Raw genomic sequence first — 17,901 nt, 5'->3', positions numbered from 1 at the left:
AGAATTCGAAACAAGGCGCAGAGCAAACGCAGTAATGCGGGAATAAGAGACGTTGTACTGTATTTTATTGCTATAGCTGCCCTCTTAGCAGCTGTATACATGTTGTTTTGGTACAAGTACAGTGCACTAGAGAAAACAAGACGCTAGCTAGAGAATAATATACTGGTGTCAGGTTTACGATAGAGAACAAACGAAGTTAGAGTAAGCCCTGTCGTCTAAGATCGTCGTAGATCTTTTTCGTGATAACATTCCCCAAAGAATCTTCAAATTCTTCCTAGAATGACGGGCAGATTAAAAAGCAATTAACAGGTTTCACTATAAGACGACAGGTTGTTGCATCACGTACTTCTCTTTCTGCTTGCCATCTCTCTTTCTCCTTATTGTTCTTCAAGGCTCCCCACACTGGAAACACACAATCAATTGTACGTGTGCATTTAAAACATCCTGTTACTAAAATCTTAATATCTCGCCAAATGTCATACACTGCTGTGCTTCATTGATTGACGTCACATTAGCAAAATGAGCAGTGTTGGGTATTCCCAGACATCTCATTCCATGAGCATGACGCCATTCCTTAACAAGTCAGTGTAGTACAAAATCAAAACACAAAGAACTTCATAGCTCACTGAGAAGTGCCTTTGAAAAGCTTTTGGACCCCTAACAAGCAATCAAAACATCATTACAAATCACTACCTACTTGAACACAATAGTTAGTACAGTACAGTACCTGTACTTGTATCCACCACAAATCTCACACTCATAGTAAATGTTGAGTCCATGTAACTTGTATAGCCAGTAAGGAATGGGCTTGATAATTGGTGTAACAAGTGAGGATCATAACATAAACCAACTATGGAAACTTACTTTCCCATCCCAGCCAAGAGGCAGGTTCTTTGGATTATATGGAACAGTCTCTCCTTCATCAGAGTCCGAGTCGCTAACAACTTCATCTGGTTCTTCATCTTCCTGCATTTTAGAGTGTTAGCATTCTTGCCACAAATGACCAAACACAAAACATTGCCTCTAACTCATCCGCTGTTCTGGCTTGTTTTCGTTCTACATTCTCTCTTGTTGCCTGGCGTTGCTCCTAAAGCAGATAAGCTACTCAATAAACTCCTTAGCTTGATCATACATATCAAAACAAACCCCCAACAACTCAACAAAAAAGTAAACTTGACATTCAAGAGCTGCTATCTCTTTGTTCCTCTCATCTTCACTCCTATACAGCACAGAACAACTGGTGATCACAAACTAGTCAAACTACACACACATATACTCACTTACATTGGAATTCTGTGTCCTTTCCCACCCTTAGCTTTAATAAATAGTGATGGATCCAACTTGTTCAAGTCTTTTCCTGTCACAATGAATTATCATTAGCCATTAATTACAATACAGTCGAACCTCGCTAATCTGAACCTCGCTAATCCAAATTACTGTACCTTTGGTGTCCTGCCTTGCATACCCAGATCCTATTGGGCAGCCTTATTCGGGTTGCAATTATCTAGTTTTCAGCAAACACTCGCGTCTGACTATTTTCAATTTTGACTGTCACAGTATTTAGAAGTACACGTAGTAGTTGCAGCAGCGTCCTTTACCGCAAACATGACATATGTGTAGAGCTACCATAGTCCGAATGGGGCTTGGCACGAGACTGTTCGGATTAGCGAGGTTTGACTGTAATACCAATTTCTAGCAAATTGACACCCTGCACAGCTTTTATTATGTTCATCAAGCCTTTACACTTGCCGTGTGGAAACAGTAACCCTTGCTATAACTTTAGTGACCAGCGACTGTAAATCAGTTTTAGAGGTGTGCAGTGATTTCCTAATCCCCCTCAAACATGTGTCCTCATCCGTTGCGCATAATCTGCCCCGCCCTAAAGAGGCATGGCCAAAGTCGGTGATGTGGTAGTAACCGTTTACTACAGTGAATGTAATTGTAATGTATGTCTATCATGATACCAAACAATTAACTTGTAGACAGGTTTCATTAACCAAAATATTCAAACAAAGGTCTATACTAGACTAGTAGTAAATAACAGTTTGTGACTACATTCATCATAATATGTTCTTACAACAATTACGCCTAGGTGCTGTCCAAGTATGCAAATACTTTCTACTATAGTCTATATCAAACAAACGTGTGGGCATGCTCTCTTCAGACAAACAGTTCCATAGTTTTGTCATAATGTGATTCTGACAAGAGAATCCTTTTTCACAGCCAGCATTTGTTACCGGTATGACCAGTCCTGCAGCCAGAAGGAGTGCATGCACTCTATCTGTTTTGTGTGCCCATTATTGTATGATAATCTATCTATCTCACACAGGCATACGGAATGAGGCATTTGAAATTTTGAAGTTGAAGGGAGAGCAGCCTACACGTTCACGTGACGTGTGCTAGCTCGTGCTACTTAAAAGTTCACTGGTTTCCCAGACTCAACAAATCGACATCCTACACTCGGTATGTCAACAGCTACTAGAGGGTCAGTGCACTTTCCGGCCATTCAATTTTTCAGTTTTTTAGTTTGGTTAAAAATTGAAAAGTACATCGTGCATTTCAATTTTTGGACCAATTTTTAACTAAAAATTAAAAATTACAAAATTGAAAATTGAGTGACTACATATAACAAAATCGCAAATGCAAAATTGAAATGACAGCTGCACTTTCCTAGCCTCGTTCCAGACCCTCTCGCGCCGTCATGCCCGGTTCCCGTATAACACGACAACGCTGGAGAGGGTCTGGGATCATACCGCCTACTTTCTTCACCTAGTGTCACCCCACATCATCTAAGTGTTACCCCACGTCACCAATGTCAACACTCTCATGCTCTTAGTTAATTGAAGCTATCCTTCCATCAAAGTTATGCTAGCTGTGATATTCGATTGCATACATTCACTGTTACATTTCGTTCCTGTACAGCTGCATGAGAAGAGACCCACCTTGCCGCATGGAAAGAGATTCATTCACAGAGGGAGCTCGATCCTGAGTTCGATTTACGTTATCTGAAGCTGTGAGGTCCACTGTGATTCGATCAGCAGTCTAGGTAGCTTGGACTAGGGATGCACTAGGCGCCGCTCTATTACTGTGCTAGGCTACAAGAACAATACAAATTGGGAAGCTCGAGTACGATTCAAGAACATTTGGAGCCTGGCAGAGCGTGCTGTCAGACACGATGTTGACCTCCGCTCTAGAGTCTCTTGGAGAGGAAGTCCTCTTTCCCAGAGAGATTGGCAAATATGTAGAGCTTGCGTAGAGACAGGATACCAACACGGAAAGGAAACAAGTAGAGTACGAATGGTTCAAGGTCAAGTCTGTTGCAAGACATTCCGTGTGACACATGAGAATAACTATTAGAGTAATCGTATTAGTAGCCTGAGGCTTGGTGACATACGAGCTAGTTTGATCATCTAATAGCATAAACGGTAGGCGGTATGATCCCAGACCCTCTCCAGCGTTGCCGTATTATACGGGAACCGGGCATGACGGCACGAGAGGGTCTGGTACAAGGCTACACTTTCCGGCCAAGTATATTCTATTAGTCTTCAGCAACACCACCTAGACGTGATAAAGCTGATGAAATAGCAGTTAATAACTATGCAGTAACCATCTATATGATTCTCTAGCTAGGGAAGCAAATTCTTGTTTAGTTGATGTGGCTTAATTCGTCGATTATAGACTTTCGCTGGAGGGATTGGTTGTAACAGACTTTCGGGTGTATACAAAGCAATTAGGGTTGTGGCACAAGTGTACATAGTAGCAAGCTATCAAAAGATAATAATTAGCACATGATGAACATGGAAAGAGTTTCTGTTGAATAAATCAAGCGCCTTGTTCTTGTTGATTAATTAATTGTTACACCTATGGTCAGATCCACCATTTTCTTCAGCAACAATACCTGTCCTGTATCCAGGAGATGGTTATCTGAGTGCTGAGTTATACAGTTCAATTATCACTGCTGTGTTCAGTAATTTGTGTTAAAATAAGCTAATCGGCTTAGCGACTAAGGCAAGTGCAAGTGAGTGCTATGCCTAATTAAGTTAAACCTGTGCCACAATTCTAATGGCTTTGGCGCAAGTTCAGAGGTGCACCTTTTTCTATACCTGCAAGTGTGTTACAAACTGAATCCCTCTACTAGCTCAAGCGTGTACACTCAACAAATTAGAGACACCACATCAGTTGAACCCAAAATTCACTTCCCTATAGAATCCTAGATCATTACTGCTAACCCCTATTTATTAGCCTGTTACTTGGGATTGTCACCTAGAGTGTACGCCTTGAAGGAGACAGCAATAACGCGCGCGATAAGCAGAGAGGGAGGGGGCCGTGCCCGCACGTGAAAGAGGGTCTGTTCAAATCGAGCAAATAATTAGGAACAAAAAAAAGGAGTGACAAACACCTGACATAGTCTCTTTAGAACACGTAGCACGCGCCTGCCTCACGTGATGGCTACCAATTATGTCACTCAACATGCTGTGAAAACATCATAGGTTGTTGCATTCGCATTGTTCCGTTCAATAGAGTGTAGCTAGAAGATAATGTAGTTCACTAGAAGGGGACAAAGACTGAGGAGATCAAAAGTAACAGTAGGTCGTTCCCTCATACAAAGGTACTAAGAGCCTGAGATTCAGATACGGCAAGCTAGCATGGAATGCAAATGCTGTTCAGCATTGGTCAAGGTGACATATATTATAGTGGTGCAGAGATTCCTACTGCATCGTGTAAGTTTCACCTCGTGATTCATAACTGCGAACCTTCCTGGGTCTGGTGAGTTTGGTTGTTTAGTACAGGGTCAACTCGTGCATGATCATCATCAGTAACTTTTAGCCTGTGAGCGAGCCATTAAACTGCGTTAACCGTAAAACTTCCTGGGTCTAGGGTTTACAAACCGCTAAAGTAAGGTCAACTCTTACCACCAATACAATGTACGTCACCTTGACCAATTGAACGGTATTCGCATCCCACAGTAGCTTGCCATCTGAATCTCAGGTTCCTAGTACCTTGTATGAGGGAATGACCTACTGTTACTTCTCAATCTCCTCAGTCTCTGTCCCCTTTACTAAACATGATCTGCTAAGTACCCTTTAGTGAACATGATCTGCTAAGTACACTCTATAGAACAGAACAATGTGCATGCAACAATGTATGAGGTCTCAGCTTCACAGCCTGTCAAGTGACATAATAGCTAGCCATCACCTTAGGCAGGTGCGTGCTATGCGTGCTAAAGAGATGATGTCAGGTGTTAGCACTCCTTTCCGTTCCCAATTATCTGCCGGATTTGAACAGACCCTCTTTCGCGTTCAGGCACCACACCCTCTCCACTCCTCGCGTGCACATTAAGAGGGATTGTGCAAGAGACTATGTGCTCAATAGAGCTGCTCCGGTTAAATAATTAAACCTAAATGGTTCTAATTGCAGGTGTGTGTGTGTGTGTGTGTGTGTGTGTGTGTGTGTGTGTGTGTGTGTGTGTGTGTGTGTGTGTGTGTGTGTGTGTGTGTGTCTTACAAGATAATTGGACAATAACCAAAGCTCCACCCTTTGTATCCTTCTGTTCCTTTGTAGGAAGGGCTTAGATGAAAACGCCAAGCCCTGCGGTTTCTAACCATACAAAGATCACCGGGAAGGTCCAAAAGGTACCTTATGGGGAATACACAGTAGTTGAAATCTACCGGTGTAATGAATTTTAATAAGAATGCACATTATAGGATGTGTCCAGCTGTCTGAAATCTGTATCCCAACATCCTTCAATGCATCCCAGGACCCAGGACGCATCAAATGTATTGTAGGAAAAGCATTGGGTGTGAGTAAACAAACTCCTCCATATGCAAATGTAAGCTACATACAGTGCCATTCGGTCATTGACCAGTGTGTGTGTGTGTGTGTGTGTGTGTGTGTGTGTGTGTGTGTGTGTGTGTGTGTGTGTGGGTGGGTGGGTGTGTGTGTGTGGGTGCACCCGTGTTTGTCTGACATCACGCAGATCACGTTGTCGCACAATGACGTAGTCCAGAACATGCCCATGATGTGAATTGTTGAAAGGTGGTGTTTGTTATAACTAGATTGTACTAAGTACAAGTACTGAGAAGCAGTGTCCCATTGGAATTTTCCCTTCCTATACCATGAGGACCAATTACTTTACACCATGATGTATAGTCCCAACCAACGCGAGCATTAAATCTCCAATAAGGAAAAGTTCATCTATTCTTGGCACTGAGTCAATAACATTTGTCAATTCTTCATAAAACTCTTCCTTAAAGGCATCTGAAGCTGGTACAGTCAAAGCATGTATGCACTAATGAGATCACCCATGAGAAAATTTAGACGTAGTAACATTAGATGAGAATTGATATCCTGAAGTAGGAACTCAAGTTTATGTACAGTGCTGGATTTTATTGCAAAACCAACACTTGCTTGTTGAGGTTCACTAACAAAGACACCTGATGAAAAAAGTGTGACAGCACTTTCTTCAAAACTTTGTTGACCAGAAAGGTGGGTCTCACTCAGTGCTGCAATATCAATATTACACCATTTTAGTTCTCTGGCGATAACTGCAGATTGATGCTCAAGATTGACATTGCTTTTGTTATCTCGTAATGTTCTTACATTCCATGTTGCAATCGTCAACTTCAATCGTTCATTTTTTTCTTTTCTTTCAACCGCAAAATTGAATGCCTGCTGACCGCAGTAAGCCAGCAAGGTCTGTACAGAGTAAGCTTTCTTTAGGGATCCTTTTCTCTCCCCTTCTCCTATTGGAGAGAGCAGTGCTATCCCTGAATAGGGCTGCTCTGACACTCAAGTAGGACACAAACTGTGCTGTTACTCCAATTCAACAACAGAATGGCCATCACACCTGAGCCGCCAATGTTTCAGGGTTGTAGCTAAAGGCTTGCATTGCCATTCTACAACTGTCCCCGTCACAACTTGCCCATCGCTGTTAGACTTTGAAGAAAAATAGAGAAAGACACAAACAAAACAAGTCACCATAAAGAACCTGCACAATAGAATAGATTATAGTGAAATGACCGTGTGCAGAACTGATTCCACTATCTCCTCAAGTATGTGTTATATGTTGACAGGTGTACGATTACAACATGCCAAAAAACATGTATGAACGCAGTAAGCTCACCAGAAAACTAAGCCCCAAATTAGTAAACTGCTCTTTAGAGCCAAAGTGACCACAGCTGCTTACAGATACTATGCTGAATTGCTATGAACCAAATCAGAATTTGTAGCAACAGCTATTTATGGTGGCTGCACTCGCCATGCCCAGTGTCGTCATAGAGAATCTGTGACATTTTATAGAGATAACAGTGCCACCTGTTATCCCATCACTCTCTGATAACACTGCCACCAGATTGTCCGTGACTGCTTATTTGTCAAGCAAGGCCTGCTTATTTCACAGCTAATTAGCCCTTATATCTTTGGGTTGTTCCACAATCCGCAACCTGTGGATGTGCTCGGTAGCAGACGGTGCTAATACTGGGAATAAACCCCATACTCCGAGGAGATCTTACTGCAAAAAATCTTTAGATCATTTTGAAGACCAACGTTTGAAAACACTTCACTAAAAAGGCAGGAACAAAAGACGATCTCTAAGAGTGGGAACTTCACATGCAATGTTTGTGGATGCTCCTGCACGGCACGCATTGGTGTTTGGAGACATAAGCAAAGCCATAAATGAGTTTGGTCGTGTCGACCACTCACTCCACCGTGTGTGTGTGTGTGTGTGTGTGTGTGTGTGTGTGTGTGTGTGTGTGTGTGTGTGTGTGAATGTGTGTGTGCTTGCGTGCATGAGTGTGTGTGTGTGTGTGTGTGTGTGTGTGTGTGTGTGTGTGCGTGTGTGTGCGTGCATACCTTTGGTGCTGAAAAGTCTCTGAGCTCGTTCTTCAAGAGTTCTAATTGACATCAAATACTTCAACAATCAAGTTTACAACCAGATACAAAACATACCCTCCACACTTGACACCCAATGCTTGCAGTGCCGACTTCAATCGGTTAAGCCCTAGTGAGGCCAATTCCTCTGCAGACGAGAATGCTGAAAGATCCAAGTGAGCTCCAGCATGAGTCATAGCACTGCCAGTATCTCTCTATTGTCAAAACACTTTTGCAATGTCCAAGTCATAACAGTACAACATCACTGTATCACTTTCCAGCCAGGAAGCATGTCCTTAACCCATTTCTCTTCAAATTCTCTCATAACTCCTGCCAGTTCCTATAACACAGCAACAAAACACATTGCACTTGTCATTTCCAAACCTAAACTTGGATAAAAGCTTCTATTTGATTTCCTACAGTTTGCATTCTAGAACTTTTAAGCCGACGTCGACATCTGACGTTGACGTTGACTTGTTCACAATATTTGCGTGACGCGACGAACAGATCAGATGGTCCAAAGATCAAGTCAGCACGACCAACATAAACAAATACCATTATTGTGTGGCTCTTCTGTTGCTATTTCTACTGCGTCGTAGACACAGAGTTCAAACAGCAGGAAGGAGACGAAAGTGGATTAAAAAACATTTTAGCGATGCCGACAGCAAAGACAATTCCACGGGCATTTTCCTTCAGTCCTATAGTCTTTTTATCATTCAACTGGATTCGCCAAATTCACGGGTACTTCCTCATGGATTCCGCCGGTGCTTCATCCACTGCTGTCTCGGATTTGTAGTTCAAGGGTGTGTGCTTTTGATTGGTTGAAAATGAGCACATGCTTGTGGTTGACACTGAGTACTTCCGTTTGTTGATGCTGGACTACACCTTGGTTTAATTCCAGCGTCAATGTCAACATTGTGATGCTGGGCTCAGTGTCAGTGGCCCTAGCATGTTCACAATATTGACGTTGACATGGGCATCAGACGTTGACGTGAACATCAGCGTCAGTATTGTGAACCAGGCTTTAGAACCAGTCTTTAGAATTAGTTTCAGTAGTATAAGCTCCAAACCTGGTACAGTACAGCTACGATTGCTACGCATACATTGCAAACTTGTCAGCGTGCAGCAGCAAAGGGAAATGGTATCTGAAATGTTGTCAGACAACAACAGTAATAGTAAAGCCTTGAAAGTGTTTCATAGCAAAACTGATAAACTTGTTACAAAATATTTTCTATTTACAATAAATTTTCTGAATTTAAACTTTAGTCAACTTTCAAACTTGAGTGATAAATTGCTCAGTGCACAGAGAGGCTATTCTAAAAGTGCAATAGCTTTACTTGATTATACGTATTTTATATATCAATATATTCTCATTGCAGAGAACAACTGCCGCAAATTACCGTACAACCAGTTATTTCTGAGGTCTTAAATTTCTGCGATTTGAGAATTTAGACAACAGTGTTAATTACTGCGAATTAAATTTCTGCGTTTCACCCAGGAAGACAGTTGCTTGTACACATACATTAACAGTATATTAATTTCACATCAAAGTGTCCACTACCTACTAATAGGTACCACACATTGCCACAAGATGGCTTATTCATCACTAAGTATTGTTTCATGCTTTCGCTGAGATCGCCACTACTAGTTAAAAGCTTTAACTATGCCAGATTCCTTGAATCCATTCTGGACAATGATGTTATTTCTCTTTAGCCTAGTACCAGACCCTCTTGCGCCATCGTGCCTGGTTCCCGTATAACACGACAACTCTGGAGAGGGTCTGGGATCATCCCTCCTACTTTCTTCACCTAATGTCACCCACCCTACATCATCTAAGTTTCACCTCATGTCACCAACGTCAACACTTTCATGCTCTTAATAAATTATGAAGCCATCCTTCCATCAAAGCTATGCTAGCCGTGATATCCGATTGCATACATTTACTGTTTACATTTTGTTCCTGTAGTTGCATGGGAAGAGATTCATTTTACTACATAGAAAGAGATTCATTCACACGATCCTGAGTTCGATTCACGTTATCTGAAGCTGTGTGTCATGAGGTCCAATGTGATTCGATTAGCAGTCTAGGTAGCAGGCGCCGCTCTAGTACTGTGCTAGGCTACGAGAACAATACAAATCGGGAAGTTCGTGTACAATTCGGGAACATCTGGATTCTGGCAGCGCGTGCCGTCAGACACGGTGCACGTGTTGACTAGGACTTCCGCTCTCTTGGAGAGGAAGTCCTCTCTCCCAGAAAGTTGGCAAATACGTAGAGCTTGCGTAGAGACCGGATATCAACATTGAAAGAAAACAAGTAGAGGACGAATGGAAGGTCAAGTCGGTTGCAAGACATTCCGTGTGACACATGAGAATAACTATCAGACAAATCGTATTAGGAGCGTGAGGCTTGGTGACATACGAGCTAATTTGATCATCTAACAGCATAAACGGTAGGCAGGATGATCCCAGACCCTCTCCGGAGTTGTCATGTTATATGGGACCCGGGCACAACATTGCAAGAGGGTCTGGTACGAGGCTAATTTCTCTTCAGTTAGTCACACACTGAGACAATCCAGCTAGCTTCAAGTTCTTTCATGATGGACAATCTTAAGTCAACTTTCACTGCATCTACATTGCATGCAATTCTCCAGCTGCTCTTTCAAAACTGAGGCATACCATTCGGTGAATTTGCTCCAAAGGCAGTCCTTAATTGCATTATTGACACTAAGATCAATAGGCTGGAGACAATCTGTGCAGTTGTTCAGAACCTGGACAGCCAAAAAGATTATGTCTTTGTAATATGTCTTTGATCTCAGAACCTTTGTAACCCTTGAAGGCATCAAAGACAACGAGTCCTGGATGATCCGGTGAGAGCCCCATGCCATTTGAACAGAAGAAACATGTGGACTAATGATGCTGTTGATCAGTCGGATCGTTGTCTCACTGTTCCCCCAGTGATTGGGTGTGTGCCATATATCGGAACTGGGGGGGGGGGGAACTGGTAGACAGAATGACATCTTTCTGTTTTGCCGGTATACAGAATTTGCATGGGAAATACCTCACCAGTCATTGCTACAGCTACTGTAGCAGTAATTTTTTTGGCGTTTGTGTCCTAGGTTTGCACTAAAAATTCTTACTACATCCTTCAGCCATGGTCTAGTTCGATGAAGGAACAACACTGAGACCTGTCTAATCCCAACTGATAATTAGCTGGGGAGGAATTTCGTGTTCCTGAACAAGTATTGCTATACAAGCAAGAAATCTATGTTTCACCTGTTAAAACTCTAACTCAGATAACGTAGACTTGGCTTGTGAGGTACCACAACGTTTAAAAGATTCATCCTATGCATAAGAGAAGCTGCCCAGCTCTTGGTTAGAGTGACATGCCCTCTGCGTTCTTTTAGTAGAGTCATGTCTTTAGCCATGACGATTCCAGTAGCAGCAGCCAAAACAACAGCAGTTGTCACAGGGGTGCCAGCCATTCTCAATGCCTTCACAAACTTCTGTACATCTTCATCAATATCTCCCAGGGTCAAGGGCATCCACCGCTTTTCTCATTTAGCACACGGGATACAGTGCGGTTTGCTTCACTCCAATGCCAGTCTCTACTGGTGTAGGAAGGGTTCTGAAATAACGACGTATGCTCATACCAAACAAAAACTGAAATGAGCGCAAAGCAAACTTCACGCACATGACACATGCAACATGAGAAAAGAACTGCGCAATGTCGAAACAGTGACTGCTTGGGACTCCAAGGATGGACTAAATATCTGCGAATTATATTTATGCGCTCTGTGATTTCTATTCAGAATTCGCAGAACTATCATGACCACAGAAATAACCGGTTATACAATACCATATGACAAAGACAAACTGTGATTGAGCAAAGTCATAGTAGTCAAAGGCATTAGCACTATTTTCACTAGCTGAGATGTGTGAGATGTTTGGAAAACTTAGGGTTGACATGTGTGATGTTGTGTACGCTGGGTTTGGAGTGTGACACGTCAAACATACAGACTGGCTGAGTGTCTTCCAATATTCGGTTGAAATAATGATCATTCATATTAACATGTACAAACATGGATCGTCATTCAAGCAAAATGCTATATACATTCTCCTCAAACTATTCCCACAGTTACCAATAGCCATCCTGTAGTTTTCCTTTACTCTGAGACTCTCTTTCCAACACACACATGAACACACACATGCACACCCATGCACACACACACTCACTTTTATTTCAACTCAAAAAAAGGTAATCACAAGTGATAGCAGCTAATTTAGTAAGCTTGGTCGGTACAGAATAACACTAGAGTAACATAAAAGAAAACAACATGTACAAGTACAACAAGAAAACTAACTCAAATAACAATAACTCTACTACAAAACTAAACCCTAGAAACCACACAAAAACCATACAGCTACTTACATAAAGTCACTACCAAAGTCTCGCTGACAAAGTATGATCAGTAATCAGGCACTTTTCATTCCTTCCTATAATGGCAGATGTTTTGTTGCTAATAATGGACGCGTTACCCTTCTGTAGACAGACAGCAATTCTCCTTATCCAATGTAGTTCAAATTGACTGGAGATTAGGCCTGAACCAACTAGTGATTTTCTTGAAATTTCTTGTAGCGTCTCTTCAGTTTCGTTCCTCCATCAGTCATATACCGTATTTCCGTGCATTTAGCTGCATGCCGGTTTAAACCAGAGATTGCCAGGGTACTGGTATACCCCGGGGTATACTGGCATGTAGGAGAAAGAGAGATGATTTGACCAACATCCCTATAGACTGGACCCATAATCTACGCTGCATCCGTTCTCAGATATTGATTTAACTAACATAAATAAACACCAAGACGTATATTTTTCATCTAGATGTAGTATATAATCAATGCTATAATGTTTAATTTTCTCTGTCTTCATCCTCCTCTTCTTCATCGTCTTTCCTCTCTTCGTTATCTGTCAGACCTGTGTTCTTCTGCTTGTTTAAACCTAATCCTGTACGCACTGACGAGATATTCCACATTGCTTAGCAACTTTTGTTTTGTTTCCACTGAGCTCATCGTACTTTAGTAGTACTGCTAGATTTTTCAATTATGTATGACCTTCTGCCACACTGTGAAGATCCATTCTCAATACCTTCTGGTTGTTCAACTTTTCTCTTTTCTAGCTTGGCTTCAGGAGCAGCAGCATTCCCTAGGTCAATAAATCAAATTACGGCGAGTGAGAAGTAGAAGTACCACCCATGTGTAGTTGCTCCCTTGGCATTACTGGCACTCCCTCACGCTATACCAACATGCTGGCATTGTTACCAGAGTCCGACAAACAAGTTTCTGGTAATCTCGCTTATACCAGCATGAAGCTAAATGTGCAGAAATACCGTACATCTAAGGCAAGCAAATGAAATAAATGTTCAAGATTTAATGCCTTAGCAATATTTTGGTATCTTTGACCTCCTTTCAGCTGCCACAAAGCCTAGCTGATTACAATTTGAAGTGATAGGTCGTACTGCTAATGAGTGGGTGATCACCGTGTCTAGAAGTTGTTTTTGTATCTCTGAAATTGTAGATGGCAATGTCAGGCCTATGTTTGTCCTCAAATTGCAACATCAATTCCTTCCTACAATGAAATCCTATCGACTTGATAGAAACAATCCAAGACATTGTCACGCCGGTGGATGGGACATCCGCCTCACTTACAGGTAAGGGCATGATCGCTTTCAGTGTCGATTGGCTGGGAACATTGGGCAATGCATTGGTCCAATCGCTGTCAACCTGGAATTGCTCTACTGAGCCGCAGACAAACAGCATTGACAAAGTTGTCATTACTGAGGGTAAAATGATGCAAACCAGGTACAATGCCTCTAACGAGACGTGAGAGTTTGGACCACCACAAGAATGTATTCTGACTTGATCACAACAATTGTTGTACCAATTAAGAACTTGGTTGAGTTAAGCAGGTCTTGTGGCTTTGTGACGTCTTGCTTGAAGGTTTTCGGATTGTCTGGGAGGTTTGCCACTAATGGTAAATCTTTTTTCCATATTTCTTATTAGAACATTTGGTACCATGTGCCATTGTACAGTGTGGTTAGGGAATAGCGTAGAAGTCATGGAATTCCCTGGAGGATATTGCAGAGAAAGGAGGACATTACTGTTATACAGTTGATGAAAGTCTGCAGCATGTGCAAGTGACGCATAAGGTCAGTTCCTACTGACACTTTATATAAGGAGGAAGCAACCAAATCAGAATCAGAAATATAGCCATCAGTGATGTCTTCCTTTGTCTGCAATCCTCTACGAAATTTAATGGCTTCTACCCTACTCCCTAACTATACAGTACAAAGGCACATAGCACCAAATGTATTAATAAGAGTGCTGCCATTAAATGGGTGGAAATACGATTAGTATTTTCAAAAGATTTATGAAGAGCAGCCAGAGTAGATGTCTAATCCCAAAAGATATGAAATCGCTTCTTCTCAGTGACCTTCAATAGGTTGTCACAAATATTACCCAGATGATCATCACGATGTTGAAGATGACTTATAGTGTTGGCCCAACCTCCAAGAAAAGCCTCAAAGTGGACTGCTTAGCAGACCCGAGACCGAATCCTCCTTTCTGAATAGGATGCTGGTATGCTCACCAGTGATTGATACCACCAGTGGAATTGGGTTGATATAATATTTAGACACAAATGGATGGAGTTGCAGAAAATGAACAACAACTTGCTGCCTGTCTACAACTAAAGAAAGCATGGCCGAATATCTCTCTCCTCACCAGTATGGGGTAGCAGTGCCAGGAGGAACTGAAATGATGACTCATCTAATACAGATTTGCCTACACCAACACTCAGATTTGGTAATTTTGAAACTGGATGGAGAAAGGGAGGGAGGGAGGGAGAAAGGGAGGGAAGGGGAAGGGGCCTATTTTTCATGTCCCAAAACAACTGCTGATTGGCTCAACAAACCCCAGAGTTGACAAGCTAGTGTATATCACCTATTTTTCGTGTCCCAAAAGGACTGCTGATTGGTTCAATGAACTCCCCGAGCGTGACACAAGCTTACAAACATATAAATAAACATAGACCTAAACAAACATAACACACCGACAGACAGACCAGGAGTCAATTGAGCCCGCTTAGAGTGCGCTTCTTGCGAAGCAGTCCACCATTTAATGTGGTGTCCTTCTTTTGTGCTCGTAGCTAACTTTATCGGACACTCCCAATATCGGACACTCCCAATATCGGACACTCCCAATATCGGACACTGGCGTATGGAAACCAGATGAAGATTTGTTGTATGTAAGGCATGAATGTAGAGAGTAGTCACACGGTAACACGACGTGCTAGATTCAGCTTGATCACTTGGCGTATTACTGTTCACGACAACAAAATAGAACTTCCGCTCCTTTTCCCATATATCAGACACGCCGGTTATCACTGTGAGTAGAAGTGACATGTACCTATTATTTCAAGGTGCAGACAGTGAACTGTGGTACCGTCGAAAGCAAAAACCTGCGGCTGTCCAATATATATATATATATATATATATCCCTGTATACAGTGTTTCCTCGAAGGCCGGACCCTGGGCATTCATTTACAGGCGGCGTTCTTTCGATGTCATTTCCATGTACACCGCACGCACACACAATCCACACGTCTGCATGGCCCAAGGTTGATCCTTCTTCCTCCTCCCTTTGCCTTTTCCGTGTACACCAACATTGTCTTTGAGGTTCATTGTCTTTTTTCGCCACTCGAAGTTTGCCTAGTCTCATTCTGCTTGCCTGTTCCTGAAGCGCTGCACATACTGCATTACTTTGAGTTTAAAGGCAGCCTCGTATGAAAGCTTCTCTTCAGCCATGCCGTTAACACGATTAGGTGCATGTCAAGCATGCACAAGGTATGTATAATGAATATCAATTACCTGTCCTGCAGCATTTATTCAAGGGCGACGTTCTTTTGAGGAAATACAGTATACCACGTCACGACTCGTCTGACTCATGCCATTTCGACAGTCCAGTCCAGTTGGATGCCGTCGCTTCGAAGACGTTGCTGCTGTTGCAGGAAACAGGCATATCGAACGGGACAGGTATTCGAACCGCATACACAAGCAAACAAAGTGTAGACAAATTTGTCATGACCCAGATATACTAAAAAATAATATCTTGCCATTTTCGACGTCACCCACAATAAACGACGTGCTCCACATGTACCAGTGCAATGTCAGAAATAGGCAGTTTAAATTCGATGGAGATCTGACGTGCCATTCCAGAGATATTCATGAGCAAGAGGAGGTCGGTTCACTCAGTAGGAAATCATGTCATCCTAGGAGAAGGCCGGAAGATGACGACAGCTTCACTTTCGACAAGCGCCGTTTCAGCGTGCACGAGCCAAATTTGGCAGAGACCAGATGCGGGGCGGCGGAGATACGGGTGGCCACACATACAGAGAGACAGACAGACAGAGACAGACAGACAGACAAAGACAGACAGACAGACAGACCTCCTTCATATTATACATACCTTGTCTAGATCCATCATTGGCTTTACTTTCAAAGTGTACTCGTGAAGGTAAGTGAGAAGATTGCCTAAATATCTACAGAAGAACAAAGCAACAATTACAATGTATAATTTACGTGCACACACCACACACACACACACACACACACACACACACACACACACACACACACACACACACACACACACACACACACACACACACACACACACACTAAACTGATTATAGCTGCCACTTCCCTAGCAGAAAAGACCAGCCTTTCTCAACTGATGCCTTAACTAAAAGCAAGAAAACCTTGAAGTTAAGTTGTAGCTACTAAAAAATTATCCACTAAAAACTCAGACTTTCCCTACTTTGTCATAGCTGAAAATAGATACAAATTACCATAAAATGCAGAATATCAACAAATAATTGCTGTCGGGAACTACTTTTTCAAGTACTGCCAATGAAAGAAAATAACAAGGAAAGAAACTATTTGAAAAACTGTCGTTGCCATGTTCCCATAATATAATTATTAGACATATCCTTGGTCCACCCTGTTTGGATTACTGACAGCTTCTTCTCAAAAACAATAAACGTAAACAAATCCATTTCTAGTGGTTAATAATTAAAGTCATTGACTCTTAGCTTGCAGCTATACAATGTCATTTGATGACATTTTGATATTCTGCATCCACGAGGTGTAGAAAAGTAGTTTTCTGCTTTCTGCCAGTCTAAAGCACTTAATATTACACCCTACTTCTGTGTGACTATTGAGTTGAAGATCACCTTTGCACAATGCCAGTAAGTGAGGTTTTCAAACCGTGCACTCTGAAGCATATCTGCTAAAAAGCAACCTTGATCTATTGATCTTGCTCCATTTGTGCACCGCACAGGAATAATGGAAATGCACCCTAGTTGAATCCAACACCAGTAAATGCCTTCTAGAATGTTCAATAGCCTTCGTTAAGCATGCAATTGAACTCTTTGTTACGTGACAGCCTGTGTATTCACCGATGCTAGAATGCAGTCTTTGTTCATACTGACCTCTAAGCATAGCAATTCAACTCCATTATTTGCATAAATAAGGTCAGTACCTTGTTAACCCAAACCTCACTAATCTGAATCACCTCCAGCTCACTGGCTCCCATACTCAGATAGCTTGTTTACGTAGCTTACATGAATCAGCAGCAAATAAGGGATTATGTAGTCATCAGCAAATGCATGTATCTGACTATTTTAAATCCTGATGGTAACTGTAGAAGTGTGCATGCAGACTGCGAAATAACGGGCCGGACATCGGACATTTACCGGTCAAAACGCCAATTTGTCCAATCCATGGTAGATGTCATCGGACATGTATTTCCTGTAAAACTTTTAGCAAGAGGCACAAAGTGATCGTCCCCTTTGCACGCACACTTGCACATTAATTAAAAGACCAACCCACGCATGCCACTATCACATGCCACACATGTGGTCACTACATACCGGCACGTTTAACACCTTGTGCAACACCTTTTTCAACACCTTGTGCA

The 17,901-nt window shown here is 42.1% G+C and overlaps 1 protein-coding gene across 1 annotated transcript in view; it reads right to left on the bottom strand.

Moving 5' to 3' along the window:
* Positions 1-43: 43 nt before the first annotated feature.
* LOC134183968 (splicing factor 3A subunit 3-like) overlaps positions 44-17,901 on the bottom strand; it is a 31,381-nt gene continuing 13,523 nt past the window's right edge. Inside the window, exons 8-20 of the mRNA XM_062651562.1 lie at positions 16,390-16,462; positions 8,144-8,209; positions 7,948-8,084; positions 7,852-7,892; positions 1,285-1,357; positions 1,147-1,219; positions 1,022-1,087; positions 865-966; positions 728-807; positions 627-657; positions 483-573; positions 347-402; positions 44-274 (exon numbers count right to left, since the gene is read on the bottom strand). Coding sequence (XP_062507546.1) covers positions 197-274; positions 347-402; positions 483-573; positions 627-657; positions 728-807; positions 865-966; positions 1,022-1,087; positions 1,147-1,219; positions 1,285-1,357; positions 7,852-7,892; positions 7,948-8,084; positions 8,144-8,209; positions 16,390-16,462 — 967 coding nt within the window. The 3' untranslated portion in view covers positions 44-196. The remainder of the gene's footprint in view (positions 275-346; positions 403-482; positions 574-626; positions 658-727; positions 808-864; positions 967-1,021; positions 1,088-1,146; positions 1,220-1,284; positions 1,358-7,851; positions 7,893-7,947; positions 8,085-8,143; positions 8,210-16,389; positions 16,463-17,901) is intronic.

The sequence above is a fragment of the Corticium candelabrum genome, chromosome 9 (assembly GCF_963422355.1).
Source record: "Corticium candelabrum chromosome 9, ooCorCand1.1, whole genome shotgun sequence".
Taxonomy (NCBI): Eukaryota; Metazoa; Porifera; class Homoscleromorpha; order Homosclerophorida; family Plakinidae; genus Corticium; species Corticium candelabrum.
This window is presented reverse-complemented; position numbering and strand designations above follow the sequence as displayed.